The sequence below is a fragment of the Sciurus vulgaris genome, assembly GCF_902686455.1.
Source record: "Sciurus vulgaris genome assembly, chromosome: 6".
NCBI lineage: Eukaryota > Metazoa > Chordata > Mammalia > Rodentia > Sciuridae > Sciurus > Sciurus vulgaris.
Window position 1 is genome coordinate 142,472,810 of NC_136466.1, and position 16,134 is coordinate 142,488,943.

The 16,134-nt window shown below is 36.4% G+C and overlaps 1 protein-coding gene across 1 annotated transcript in view; it reads right to left on the reverse strand.

Annotated features, from left to right (window-relative positions):
• Positions 1-1,094: 1,094 nt before the first annotated feature.
• The window catches only part of RAI14 (retinoic acid induced 14), a 144,094-nt gene continuing 129,054 nt past the window's right edge, over positions 1,095-16,134 (reverse strand). Inside the window, 7 exon segments of the mRNA XM_079145741.1 lie at positions 1,095-2,986; positions 3,580-3,645; positions 6,652-6,801; positions 8,220-9,755; positions 10,515-10,633; positions 12,963-13,017; positions 15,672-15,758. Coding sequence (XP_079001867.1) covers positions 2,909-2,986; positions 3,580-3,645; positions 6,652-6,801; positions 8,220-9,755; positions 10,515-10,633; positions 12,963-13,017; positions 15,672-15,758 — 2,091 coding nt within the window. The 3' untranslated portion in view covers positions 1,095-2,908.

Here is a 16,134-nt window from a genome sequence, read left to right on the forward strand (position 1 = left end):
AGGAAACTAGAAATGAAACCACCATTTGATTAATGTATCCCACTCCTCGGTCTATACCCAAAGGACTTAAAATCATCATGCTACAGTGACACAACCATACCAATGTTTATAGCAGCTCAGTTCACAGTAGCTAAGCTATGAAACCAGCCTAGATGCTCTTCAACATATGAACAGATTGAAAAAATGTCATATATATATTCACAGTGGAATATTACTTAGCCATAAAGATGAATGAAATTGTGGCATTTTCTGGTAAATGGATGGAATTGGACACTATCATGCTAAGTGAAATAAGCCAATCCAAAAAAAAAAAAAACAAAGGCTGAATGTTCTTTCTGTTATGTAGATGCTGACACATAATAAGGGGTAGGGAAGGGAATAGTACAAGTTCATTGAATTAGGCAAAAGTGAATGAAGGGAAGGCAGGGAGGATGGGAATAATAGAATAAATCAGATGGAACCTTCCCATGTTCATATATGAATACATGACCAGGATTATTCCACATTATGTACAATCACAGTAAAGGAATCCTAATTAGAATAAGTTATACTCTATGTGTGTATAATATGTCAAAATACACTTTACTGTCAGATATACCTAAAAAGAATAAAAAATACCAAAAAAAAAAAAAATACTTATTACTCAAATAGCTGTACCTATTTCATTGTCATTTGGTATTTATGATTTTAACCTGCAAGAATTCATTCTACAAGAATTTTCTAGAATGAATTAATTCTTGTTAGAGTAAGAGAATGTATTTCAATTTTTAAAAAACCATTACCTTTAAAGAAGATAACAGGTGGGGATTATGGGGGATTGGGATAATGGAATCTAGTGGAGGCTTCCAAACAGATAAAAAGGCAACAGAGCAAATGAGAGGCAATTTTGAATTAAATGACTAGGATGTAATTGCCTCAAAGTGTCTGATAATTGGGGCAGGCTCAGGGTGAAAGCAAGAGCTGGGAGACAGAATGAGTTGAGACCGTGTGCCTCAGCGTGGACAATTCCCACATCTGAGCATCATGCAAAATACAAAAGCCCAAAATGCAAAATACAAAAGGGATGCTTATGAAGACACTGAAAACAACACAGATGCAAAATGAAACAAGTTTATTTTCTGCAATAATTTCTGTAAATTATAAAGACAAAATGCTAAACTACAGCATATAACTTTTCAATATTTAACCAGAGTACTTGTAATAAATATGCATCCTGAAACAAGATAAAAGGCTACACTTTGTCAGGCATCCTACAAAATGTCTCAAGTTTTATACTCTGCAGCATTTCTGTGCGGGGACATGATGGGGGGGGTTGTTTTTTATTTTCTTAAGTGCTGTGACAAAAAGTCCTTTCACATTTCTTTGGAGCATTTTTGAAATTGCTTAACTATAATTAAACAACTTAAGTAACAACACCAAGCTTTAAAGCCATTTCATTTTGCTGTCGTTGGTCCTCATCCAATACAGATTAACATATCATCCAGTTCAGCCAAACCCCCTGAGCCCAGGCAGCCCCGCGATAAGTGGGCCCTGTCAAAGCAGGCCTCCACTTTTAGTTATATACTAAAAGTTCTGTATTCTGTTTATCTCCCTCAAGATCAATGCCAGAAGAGAAGCTGCAAGCAAGTAAGAAACATTTTTATCCTGAAAGCGAAGTGAACAGAGCTACTTTCCCCCAAGACTTTTGCTATGCACCATGTAACCATATCAGGATTTTTAGTTTCAAAGCTGAAAAACTGATTGGTACTAACAGTCTTTCCAGAGACAATTTATGGGTGCTTGTAGAGTTGGGACATTCAAAAATATTCAACGGGTAAAAAGAGGATTTACTATTTTCAGAAATGCACCGCAGCTCTGAGGAAATGTGGCAGAAGTCTTAGGGGTATTGGTGGCAGCTCATATGAAGTTGGGAATATATAACTACCTTTGCTACAGCTGAAAACTTTGAGGAAAAAGTTATATTTTTTAAAAGTCTTAAGCATGGTTACCTAAAAAATAGTTTGTTAATATAATCTAATGTAATTTCACTTATTTAGGGGCTTAGATATGAAAACATCTTTTAAGAGCCAATAAAAATATTATAGAGAAAAAAACACTTTTTAAAAAAATTGAGGTTAAGTACTATGAGGCATTTCTTTTGGCTGTAAACACACAGTTTACTGTCCCTTGTTGAAACACAAATGTTTGGATTTCCTGAGCTTCACAGGTAACAGCAGGAGGCAAGTTTGCATAGAAAATTTGCAATATGTCAATGATTTGCTTATAAAAACTTTTAAGGACTGTTTGCTTTTGCTTTTAAACTTCATATTTTAGTTAATAGTGCTCATCAAACTGAGTTGATAAGCAGGGTAAGGAAATACATAAGGCAGCTTAGGGGAAGAAAGGTGGAATCATAGGTTTTAAATCCACAGGATATTATGATAAAGGGTTTAAGCATGCACTTCGTTAACTAGTGCCATACTAATTTGGTTAGAAATTAAATCCTGTTTTGAAATTGAAAACCAAAGGTTAAAAAGCTCTCCTGTGCTGATTGGCACAGCCCAAGGGCAGGAATTGACGCAACTATGCTGCATGGAGGTCTCAATAGATCACTCAGTAGTGATGAAGCCACTTAGCTGGACAGGATGTCTACCTGCCAACATCAGGACCAGACCTCTGGGTGCAGCTGATCCCAGCTCTGGAATCTGAAGGGATGATGGACTTTCACCTCTGTGGTCTGAAGTCTCTAAGCAGTTCTGAGGAGGGCAGTCTTTTCCTGGGGACTAGTCCTCAGAATCCTTTGGAACGGGAAGAAGCTACACTAGGTCACAGTGCACACCACAAATGAGAACAATGGCAGTGGTTGCCAACAACTGGGTCTAATACAGGGATGGACGACAAGGGGCAGTGTACTGCCAAGGAATCCACTTTACTTCTTTTGGGACTGGTTTTTACACATGGTAAGGATTTGCTTCAGTACTTTCTGGACATCTTCATCCATCTGGCCCTAGAAAATTCACACAAAGACATTCATTAGAACCTCAAGTCATGGCACTTTCTTTTTTAGGGAATGAGGCCTAGAAATGGATGGAGGCCCTGACTCATTCCTTCCAACTCTCAGAGGAATATCAGCCCTATCTGTTCCCACATTTCCATGAGGAACTGAGTCAAAGAGAGTGCCCTGCTGTTATCCGTCAGAAGGATGAGTCTCGGTCTGCTAAAACCCTCAGCAAAGGGTGTCCAGAGTCTCAATTACACATGTGAGTCCAGCCAGCCAGAACATCAACAAAGGCAGGAAAACAGCAGTGCCTAGGACTCTGGAAATATCTCCATGCCTGGAAAACAAATTCTGGTCTTCGTGATGGACAGCAGTCTCAACTTCATGCATCTATTATGAGGAGACTGCTACCAATATAAACAGGGTTCAAGGTTCTTGACCCAAAATCCAAAACAAAGAAAAAGGCATCTTAAATCCTGCCAATGAAAAAGATTCTCTTCTAATTCTCGTTCCTTCTATTAGTTTGAATGATAGGAATGTGGGCAACATTTGCTGCTATATTTCTTTAGGATGTCTAGATACTTCACTGGGCATTACCATACCTGCACAGCGTACAGAAGATGCATTCTATAAACTGATATGACCTCCTGGTGTTGCTTCTTGCAATCCTACAGAGACAATTTGGCATTATTAGGAAATCTTTAAAGAACAATAAAACAAACACAAACAAAAAACTTGAGAAAGCTGCCATTAGATGATATGTAACTCATTTCCTCCACGAGCATAAGAAGCTTGTTTGCTATGACTTCACTGGCTTGTGTATTTCTGTATACTTGCCAATATTCTTAGAAAAAAAAATTCTGCTTATTTCATTTTGGCATGCCAAATTTAGAAGAAATTTTATGTAAAAAGTTACTACAATCCAAAGTTTAAAAATATGTATGTGCACATGCTTATGCAAACATAGTAAGATAGCTTCACTCATAGGAAGTTGAGTAAATGCAAAAAGTGATTTTCTCAGTTGTTGAATTATTTTCAATTTTTATTTATGGAACTTTTTGGGGTTTTGTAATTTTAGACTTTTCTATAATGACTAAATATTTATTAACTCAATAAAAATCTATTCTTTTTAAGACAGTTAATGATCATCCCCTACACAGCCAGTGTAGCATAATCCCTGGGAGTTCAGTAATTAGCTGTCAGTGTACCCTGGAGGCAAACAGTGGTAGCCCCAATCTCCAGTGGTTGCTCACTACAGCTCTTGATGGATTCATTTCTCCTTGTTGAGTTTTAACTATGATTCCTCTTGGTAACATGTTTGCAGGACCTAACTCAGCCCTGAAGTATTCTTATTCTAAGAGGTTCTTTCTCCTACTTCATCATGAAAATTGAGACTATCTAATACAGATTAATTCAGAATGCTACGAATGTCCATCAACAGCCCTTCTCATCTCTTTCCTATCAGTGTCAGAATATGAGTTATGCTTCCTATTAAAGGACAGCCTTTGAAATCTCAGTCCTTTGAAGTTCATGCCATAAGAAGGTACACTTGATACAAGCTGAGAATCACTTATCCAAAATGCTTAGGATAGAAGCAGAAGTGTTTTGAATTCAAGAGTTTTTTTGTTTTTTTTTTTTTCCCCCAGATTTGGAGTATTTGCATAAATGTTGCTGGATGAGCATCCCTAACCTGAAAATCTGAAATCACAAATGCTCCCAAATTGGAAACTGTCATGTTGGTGCTCAAAATTTCTTTTGATTTTGGAACATTTTTAGATTTCAGATTTTTGGATCAGGGACACTCAGTCTGCACCTCTCTGTCTTGTGTCCTTCCCACCTCTCAGCTCTCTCCATACAATCATTTAGCTTCTGATCACTGTCTTCCTTTCCACCCCTGCTTCCATCATCACTTTGTTGACTTCAAAATCTAAGTGAATGACCCATCTAAAATCCAGGTCTCTCTCTATATGACCTGCTCTTCTTCCTTTTAGCTACCAGCTTTCATGGTCTTATTTCTGCCTCTGTCATTATCACCTCTGAAATCTCAAATGAAAGCATCCCACCCTCTGACCATGATCTATTTTTCTGGCAAACCTACTTTCCCCTGATTCTTTGGCCTCATCAGATACCTGTCCACTTAATTCATTTTTCTATTGTCAGCCTATTGCCAAGATTACCAAGGGCCACCTAAGTGACACATCTCAGTCTTTGCTGAGTAAGGATGAGTTTTTACACATCCCTTCAAGATCAATGCAATCATCTCCTCCTGTAGGAAGCTCTTCATGACTCACCCAGGTTGGGTAGACACATTTCCTCTGTATGCCACAGTATGCTAGGCATCTTGTTATCACTGGATGCTTACCATATCAACTTTTCTTGAGTACAAATTCCAAGAGAGCAGGGACTGTTTTATTCATTTTTATATCATTGATATCATATGCACTACTGATACATAAGTGCTCAATAACATACTGAAAAGTTGTGGAAATTGCTGTACAAGTCAGCACTTTATCTACAAATCTAGAATAATCATTTTGTCAGGAAAATAATCTACAGAACCCACTAAGGAGCATCTCCTACTGATTATTCCACCATTGCTAGAGCTGTTAACAAAGAGCTAGATGTGTATTTTGTGGGTAGCAAGAGTAAGGACTGCAAAAAATGTGAATTCACTAGTGTTAAGTTTACATTGAAGAAGTCAAATCCATTTTGTGCTTGTGCATGGCAAACTAACCCTTGACTTCTTGTGGGAAATGTAATGTACCCTTGCCAACTAAAACCTAAACAGATACTGTGATAGGTTAAATAATGGTCCTCCAGAGATTTCCAGAACATGTTATAGATGTTACTGAAAATTTAGAGATGGAGAGAGAGATTTTCATGGGTTATCTGAGTGGGCTTTAAATGTAAATAACATGGGTCCTTATATCAGGGAGGCAAGAAAGTCAAAAGAAGGAGACAGGAAGATAGAAGCAGAAGTTCAAGTGATGAGCTCTGAAGATTGGCAAAGGGTCATGGGCCTAGGAGAACAGTTGGCATCTAGAAGCTGGAAAGTCAGACAGATGGAGCCTGTTTCACCTAGAGCCTTGAGAAGGAATCAGCCCTGCCAACACCTTCACTTTAGTCCAAACAAATTTTGGACTTCTGGTCTCCAGACCTATTAGATATTAACTTCATGTTGTATGAAGCCAAGTTTGTGGTGTGTTGTTGCAATGGCCATAGGAAACTGACAACAATACTGAAAGAACTTTCCTGGGTAAAACAGATGGGCCAAGAAGCAGCTTCAAATATGTAGATATACAACTACCAGAGATTCCTGCCCCTAATGAGAAAAGGTTCTTGCTGCTCCCATAATGGGGAATAACCATTGCAGAGAGCAGAAAAGAGGTGAAAAGTTGGTGGATGAGTGACAAAGTAGCACCTCCCTCTGCCCTACTGATTCCTCCCTTCTCAACAATACGTTTGACCCATCTCATTATGGATCATGACTGAGACTTCCACCTGTGGTTCCCTCTTTTGCACTAACCGAAGAAGTCTTCAGTCCATTGCTCACTGAAGTACAACATTCCTATAGGCTGGGAGTCTGTGTTTGTGGTTTCTGGCCCTGACAGCTGAACTGGTATTCATCTGCCCTGCCCTCACCCCAAAACAGGCAGTGGAAAAAGCCCACTCACGGCCAGCTGGTTCTGGAGCTGTTTGACCTGCTGCTGCAGTGCTTCCAGCTGCTGGCTCTGTCTTTTGGAGGAGCTTGTTGAGTAGGAGAGCTGGGAGAGGCTGTTCAGGGCCTCCTTCAATTTGGTAACTTCCTTCGACATCTCATTTATCTAGTGAAAAAGGAACACTATATCAATAGGCATCCAATGTGTCTCCAGAAGCAAAATTCCAGATATTTCTCAGCTTCCAATAGAGTCATGTCTTTTGGTTCCTGGGACTTCAGATTCTGAAACAATACCTTTTTTTATATTTTAGAGGAAACCCAAAAAATAAAACACATAATAAAATCAGGTAGATCAACAAAGCCCTTTACATCTATTCCGTTCAGATACAGGCCCCTGAATTACATGCTATGTTTTGGTGTATAGGCCTAACAAAAACTGTGGTCCTAATTTCTTCATTTTACCCTTGAAAGAAGTGTGGTTAAAAAAAATAATAATAAGTATTGGGATCAGAGACTTTTTTTTATTTGGAGATAACTGCATCTTTTCCAATATTGCTAACATGGACAATCAGGAATAAGTCCTAGGAGCCCTGGTAGCTCAGGACATCTTGGTTTAAACTAAACACAAACTCCCACCTTTTTTCACCACTCCCTATTCCCCCATCCCATAGGCTTTTGAAGTTCATTTTGAAATACTCATTACAAAAAATATAAATAGTGCTCACAAATAAATTCAGAGCCTTCAATGGGAGGCTGGGGATGTGGAGCAGATGCAGGTACAAAACCGTTCTGAACCTATGAACTTACTATTTGCTTCCCTCCTTTCTCTGTACCATATCCAATGCCATCTCTAAATTGCCTGCCCCCACCATGTTCTTCTCTTCCTATATACCTTCAAAAATGGGGGTCAGAGAGAGGAGTGATATTTATGCTGACTCAGGGATGTGCAGTCAAGGAGCTTTGGGGTGTAGGATTAAGTCTAGGAGTATGTGGGTTTCCATATGATGGAGGCATCTACAGTGCATTTAAAGAGAAGTGTTAAAGTCAAGAGATAAGTCATACTTTCAGATACTTGATCCTCCAAACTGGAAATCATTCTTAAAGGACAAATATGCACCATATATGTGAATACATATGTGAAAAAATATATACCTATATATGTATATATATGGAAGTGGCTGAAGATGGGTGTTTTTTAAAAATCAAGATCTAGCATACTTTTTTTCAGAGGGGGTGCTGAGGATTGAACCCAGGGCTTTGCACTTGTTAGGCAAGCACTGTACCACTCAGCTCCATCCCCAGCCTTTTCTAAAAATTGAAAATAGGGTCTAAGTTGCCTAGGCAAGTCTTTAACTTGGGATCCTCCTGCCTCAACCTGTTGAGTAGCTGGAATAACTGGTATATACTAACACACCTGGCTCCTCCAACATACTGTTCTTTAAGGGACAGATGTAATCATGTGCAGAGCCTCTAAGAATTCTCAAGAGATTAGTGCCAACAAATCCTATAAATGTTTCATTCGGTGAAACTTGAAGGGCTTAGGACCTATTACCAAAAACTCAATGGCAATAGAATTTCACCAACCTTTTTATCTTTATCCTCCTCCAGTCTTGAAGAACTCTCAGAATACCTTTTCATTTCAGCAAGTTCCTCCTGAGCTTGCTGGAATTTTTGCAGAAGTTCATTTACTTCTTGCTCTTTGGATTTCAAAAGGGTCTGAATGTTTTCCTTTTCCCTTTTCATTTGTGAGACCTCACTTCGAACCTGGGCAACCTCTGAATGGACCTTCTCTTTCTCCTTTACTGAATCCTTTAATTTTGATGCCAACACACTCACTTCACTCTCCAAGGATGACTGGAGCTTTTCATAGGAAGACCTGGGTACCATTGCATCAGTCATAGCAGCTTTCTCTTCTAGGAGCTGCTTCTCCAGCTTTGTCACTTCCACTTCCTTGCTTGCTAGGTGTTCTTTAAGACTGCTTATTTTCTCCTCCATCTCTTTTGCAGTTGTTCGTAGTGTGGTTATCACTTGCAAATGTTCTGTGATGGACACAGAATTCTCTTTCTGTGCATCCACCAGTTGCTTGAGCTGGGTCAATTCATTTATCACTTTTGAATACTGGGACTTCATTTCAGACAGTGCCTCTTCTGCTTTGGCCTTGGACACATTTGTCACTTGCATCAGTTTCTCATGCTCTGCTTTGGGGATGTATTCAGCTGCTACATCTTCTAGAGACTTCCTCTTCCTATAATCCTCCAGCTCAGCCTGGGCTTCTTTGTACAGCTGTGATAGCTCACTCACCTGTTTATTGAGTTCATCTATCATCCTGTTCATGGCCTCTTTCATGTCCCCAGCTTCATCACTGGCTTCCTGTGTCATCTGACTTTTTAGTGTGTCTTTTAATTTCATGATTTCTTCTTGGGCCTCCTGGTATTTTTCAAACAAAAATGCTTTTTCCTTGTTCATATTCTCAATAACAGAGCAGTATGAACTTTTCATTTCCTCATATTCTTCCGCAGGTGCCTTAATCACTACACTCTTCTCCCTTTCCACAAGTTTTTCCTCTAACTCTCTCACTTTCTCTTTATTTCTTTCACTTTCTTCTAACGCATTCTGCAGATCCTGCTTTAGCATATCTATTTCCCTGTCGGTGACCTTCAGCTCATGGAGTTGTGAATAGCTATCCACACTCTCGTGAGACAGGAGACCTAGTTTCATCTGCTTCTGCACACTGAGGACTTCTTTCATCGCCTCCTCGTACTTGCTCTGAGTTTCTTTAAGTTTCTGACTGAGGTCTGAGCCATTCTCTGAAATCTCTGTGTTGTTCAAGCACACGGGTTCTGTCCTTCGGGACTGGAGTTCAGCCTGTAGCTGCCTCCTCTCTGCTTCAGACCTCTCCAATCTCTTCTGCAAGTCTTGTGAAATCTCTTGTAGTTGCTGAATTCTGACATCACTGTCAATAGTGGGTTTCCCCAAAGAATGAGTTGAGACAGATGGGGATGATTTGGAGTCTGGGGGAGAGGCTTCACTAGGTTTGCCCAGGGATGGGGCCACATCAGTCTGGGTGGAATGGAAAGAGTCAAAGCTTAGGTCTGCTTCTGCCTCCTTTGGTGATTTGGCCTGGGAAAAAAAGCAGGAATGAAATGGAATTAAATGTTTAGGTGACCAAGCTGCAGAGTGAGAAGAACAAGTCTAAAATTTAGGTACAGAAGACCAGGGTGATCTTTTTCCACGTGTACTCTGTACCATGATAAAAATATGGTTTGGGACATGAGAGTCAGATTAACAACACAAAGCTTATTCTGTGCTCTATTAGAACAGATTATTTATGTCATTTGAAATATACTGGAATTGTTTTGCCTATAAAATTTTTGACTCAAATTTTTCTTTTGTTTTTCATATTATTCTAGTTGTCCTGGGGGTAATGGGCATAGTACAGCTATTTCTTATCAAGTTCTTAACACTACTCTATGATCAATTTTACAAAATGAATGGAAAATATTATATATATACATATATGCATATGTATATATAAAATGTTTAAATTTTAAAATAGATATTTTAATGCATACAAAATAGAAATATGAAATATAAAATTTTATGCACATAATTTTCATATGTCTGTATAATATATCTATAAACAAATTTTGTTTATAAAAATTTTTATGTATTCTATTTATATTTAAATTTTAATAATTTATATGTAACTGTGTAATTATATAAGATTTACCAATTTATAGAAATACAATTAATGAAGTATACTCTTTTATCTACCTAAGAAATTTATGTAGATATTTAAAACAATATGCCTGATTACATCAAAAAGAAACAATCATTTGACTCCACAGAATTATCTGTGGTAGCAATCTATTCACCTACCTGTAATTTATCTTGTAACTCCTTATTGTGTAAGGTAAGGGAGGCAACTTTAGCTTGCAATAGCACAAGAAGATCTTGTTGATCAGCTTCAGAACTTATATCCAGTAAGCTATCAGCACCTTGGAAAAGAGAAAGGCAATTTAAAGTGTTTTTTAAAAATTAAACTATTATTTCTCTAACCTCTACCAAACTCACCATCTGGCTTAACCAGTTCTTCTAAGTCCTAACTATGATCACTCCCCATCCCCCAGCTGGGTAAATAATCAGAAATCTTCAGGTACTGGAGATTACTTACTGTGGTATTAACACAAGTGTATAGAAGCTAATTCTGAAAACTGATGGATTTTGTTATGAATTTTTCATTCACTTGATTAATCACTTGGTTTCTAGTTCCTCCCTGTGCCTCATTAAATCTCAGTTTTGTGAATTCTTTCAGAAAGATCTTTGGAACTTGGTTTGTTTCTTATTCCTACCCAAGCATTATTCAAGTTCAGACTTTTATCACCTTTCTTGGAAACTTTACACATGGCTTACCAAGAAATCTCTGCCCCTCTTTTTTCCCCAGTAAAAATGTAGACTACACAACAATGTTAGACTAATCTTCCCAAAACATTCTTCGGGCCATTCCTTTGGTTCAAATGCCTTGTTTCCCTCCAAAAATAATCTCCAAACTCCTTTATATGGGTAAAGGCCTCTTTATCTGGCCCCAGTCTTATTTTTCAGGTTTATGACTCACTACATCTTTCCTAGATTTCCATTTCCTCAGACTCTGTTCATCCACAGGAATGCCCTTGCATCTTTTTACCTAGATAACTCTTTTTAAGCATCCTTTACAACCCATGTCAAAGTTTGCCTTCTCCTTAAAAGCATTCACTGACCACCTGGCATGAAATGATTTCTCTTCTCCAAATCACAGTATAATCACTGCAATCATTGTTGGTAAACCACACTTCTTTAGTATCATACTGATTATCATGCCTAAGAGTATCTGAAGCAATGCTGCTCAAAGTGCTCATTGAGATAAGACATGGAACTTGCTCCAGAATAAAATGTAACGTGTTGCTTCCTTCATTCAGAAAGTCTTCCTATGAAAAAATGTCAGTTGCACGAGATGGTGTGCTTGGTGACAGAGCTGGATGGCTTTCTGGTGAAAATTATTACTGCTGACTGGAAATCATTTACAGATGACTCTTTGAAGAGTACAGATCTGTACTTTTTACTATTATGCTTTTTATTTACTCACAGACATTCAATGCAGAAATGAAAACTTTAATTTTAATTTGGATGAATACAAAAATGTTTCTTCATAGAAAAATTTACATCTGATAATAAGGCATTATTCTGATGTATGGTACCTAAGCCACAGCTTTGTGAATCCCCCTAGGATGAAGTCTGGTGAGTTTCTATTCTGGTGTGATAAACTTGGGGATTGGAAGCATAATCTCATTTCTAAGCAACAGAAATTACTTCTAAGATGCAATGCAATGGATGATTTTAAAAGTATCCCATGTAACATCTGTTCAGTTGTATTGACATTGATATCTGCCAGGAATTTGAAAGTTTAATATTTCTAAACTTGGCAAATCAAAGGTAATAAAATATAAAATGAATGATACTCTAAGAAACTGAGTGCTGGAGCAAAAGGGGAAACTTTGAAATCATCTACTCTGTATTTTTAATTAATTCTGAAGATATCGTACTACATTCTTATAGATTCAGTTAATCTCTAGAATCTCCATCTCCTTTAGAAGGGACTCTTCAAAGACACAATGAATTAAATCTCTCTTGGTGAGGACAATATGACTGTGTGTGGTTTTGCTAACATTGTCTTTGCTTGTGCCTATTTGTAAACCCAAGTGGTAAAGTTAGATTGTGACAACCACGTAGGTGCATGGTGTTCTCCCTTCATGATACAATTTGCTTCTCAGCTGCAATGAGTGTTCTGTGCTATTAGCTGACAGCCTAAAGCCTGTTTTTAAATGCATAGGATAAAATACACAGTACTCTAAAAGATTACTTTGTAACACACCAAATAATAAGATCCAGAAGCAGTTCTAATAACTGCCATGATTTTTTAGTGGTGATATTATAAATGAATTTCCAACGTATCTGTAATAACAGTAAGGTGACAGTAAATTGTCAGGGAATTCTCTTGGTGACAAAGTCACTGGTCTGTTAATTTTTTGCATTTATTGCCTATATTCATAATTGAATGAAATGTTAACAATTAGGGACAAGTGAAAATAGAAATGAATTTTTTATATCCCAAAGTTAGATAGTCTTTAAAATTCAGGTTCAGGCCCATGAAGCACAGAGAGTGAAAACATGTGTATTATTGGCAGCTCTATGACCACAGGTATTGCTGGCTTTGCCTCTGCTCTGTTTAAACAGACATGGAGTAAAGACAGTTTGTTCAAAGAAACAAAAACAGATGCTACTTTATCTTACCTGTGGTACTGTCACTTAGTCTGTCTTTGTTTTCTCGTATAGAACTAATCTCAGCCTGCAGAAACACAAAAATGATGTAAAAATAATACTCCTAAATAGACATACAAAATACTCAGGCATATTTTCCTCCTTAAGTTTACAGAGAGCAGGGTCAGTGTTATCCTACTAGAAAAATGGAAAATCTGAAGGAAAAGAAGATATTTCACAAGTGAAAACATGACAATCATCTACTAAGGTATAAATTTTAAAATTTTAGAAGTTCAGAGTGCATATTTTCAGAACATTTTTCAGAAATATAATTTAGGAAGCACAACACAAATATATTTCAAATTAAAATAATTTCACACAATAATTCATTTATTGGGTTATGTGTTCTAAATACATAAGATGGCAAAAGCTACTTTATTAATGATTTCAAATAGAAGTTATATTTATCTGGGTTATACATTAAAGTATATTCAAAGTAGACTTTTTAGTTTAATCACTTTTAAAATGATCTTTATTAATATCTTATTAATCTTCTAAAAGAGATGCTAATAAATAAGACCTGTAAAGGAAGAAGATAATTTTATAAGAGAAAAAAATGCATATGGGCTCGGATTGACAAGTGATCCTATAAGTATTTCCTCTAACCCCCTGTCCCTGAAAATCTGTTAATATATTACAAAAATTCTTGGAACTTCAAAGACAAACTCTCATTTCAAGACTTTTGTTTCAAAACATTACAGTAACTTGCCAAAAATTTATTATGTTTCATCTAGATGAACCCCAGACAATGATAAGAGATATCACTTTTCAGCAAAGGAACTTTTGTAAAAGCCAAAATGCTAAAATTAAGCAGCTTATTTTTGGCAAGTGCTTCTCTTTATAAAAAGCTGTCCTTCCCTTTTTTCAGAAAATGTACATATTTTAACTGTATAAGATATAATAAACTAAAGTTTCTAATCTGTAGGGGTTTTGCCAGATATATACCCATGGAACCACCATTATAATCAAGATCTAGAAAGTTCCCTCATGCCTTTGTCATGGCTACTCCCTGCCCACTCCATTCTTAGGCAACCTGACTGTCCATTTTGTATTTTCTAAAATTGCTAAAAATGGAATGTAATGGATACAGTAAGGATATTTTTGTAACTGATTACTTTCATTCAGCATGATGACTTTTAGATTTGTCCATGCTGTTGCTTGCACTGCAGCTCATTCCTATTTTTGTTGAGTAATATTATTTTATATGAATATATCTCATTATCTGTATTTATTCACTTGTTGATGAACATTCAGGTCATTTCCAGTTTAGAAACACTATGAATAAAGCTACTCTAAACATCTATGTATAAGATTTTATATAGATATATTTTTATTTCTTCTGGTAAATACCCATGAGTGGATGGCTGGATCATCTTGTAGGTGTGTGTTTATCTTTTAGAGTAACTTAGTTTTCTGAAGTAGTTTGTACCATTTTACATTTCCACCAACAGAATATTAGTAGTCTAATTCTTTCACATCCTCACCAACTCTTAATATTATTAGTCTTTTGAAACTTTAGTCATTCTAAATAGGTATTAGTTTTATCTTATTTTCATTTATTTAGGAATTAGTCATTTTTACTGCTGAAAAAATCATAATTTGTGATACTCTTAGAATGCATTATTTCTCTTGAGTCATGGTCATATTAGGAGATTTTAAGGTACTACTTATACAAGCATAGTTTCCTCGCCTTGCTTTATTTAGGTATTCATCTAAAGGGTTTATTAACAAAATCTAGTTAAAATGAAGTAAATGGTAGGTTGGTAGAATATTTTTCAGATTCATGTGTGTCCAAATTAAAAGAAAACTTATCTTTAGTAATTTTAAGAGGGAGGAAAGTAAAATATACAATTATACAATGTGGACTTCATTTTAACAACTATATTTTTTATTTCCTTCAAAATATAATTTCCTAGTGATAGGCTAATATTGAAAGGAAATATCCTCTTTTCAATACAATATAATTGTATACAGAGAATTTTTTAAACTGTAACTTTTGCCACTTCATAAATAATGTGTATTAGGAATAAAAGAAGTGACTACCAGCCAGAAGCCAGTAATTTTCACACCTTTTTAAAAAATTAATTTACTTTTTAATTGATGAAGGAAGTTATATGTATTAACCATGTGCATCATGATATCTTGAAATAGGTATATAATGTAGTTAAATTGTGCTCATTAACATATGCATTGCCTCATTTTTTGTGATGAGAACACTTAAATCTACTCTTAGCAATTATCAAGAATATAGCACATTGTTATTAACTATTGTGTTATATACCACAATGTATAATAAATCTCTTGAACTTATTCTGCTATTGAACTGAGAAGTACACTTTGACCAACATCTCCCCAACACCTCCCCAATGATGACCTACATCATTCCCCAAGCCCCCACTGTATTCTGCTTTTATGAGTTCTACTTTTTTGGATTCCATAAATGACCTATGTCTATTTTTTTCTAATGAAGAAAATTATTGGGTAGTAAATGCAATTTATTCTCCCTTATTTTTGTTCTATCATGTTCAAGCCAGGAAAAATAATCAAGGGGTCCTTCATGGTGAAAAGGTTGTGAACCAATGATTGAGAAGTATATTCTGCTTTGCTCAGTTATACAACTTAAAGCAAGTCTATCACATATCATAAAATATGGGAACAAAAATGAACTGAGAAAGGAAATACCTTGAAGGGTGCTTCTGTAAAAAATACTGATTCCTTTCCTGAAAGTGGTGTTGAAGTTATTGATCTTGGGGAAGACACATCACTCAACTAAAAGAAGAAAATGAAAACCACCAGTAAAGAATAGGTTCTCAAAGTCTTTTCTTTTCTAGTGCTGTTGAATCACATCCAGGCAACTAAACTAACTGTAAGTATCCTTAGCTTCAGTTAACACAGGGGTAAGGTTTTCAAGGCAATTCAGTTACATCAAATAATTTTTGAGTTTTGCAGAGTATAACTAAGTAACTTTGCTCCCATATTAACTAGAATCAGTTTTTAAGATCTACAAAACTTCTATTGCAGGCTAAGAACCCTATTAATGAACATGCTAACATATATTTAACATTGTTTATCAGATGAGATATTTCTCTCTACTATTTGAATATGGATTATTCTTTTTATGACATATGGTTTAAAACAACAAACC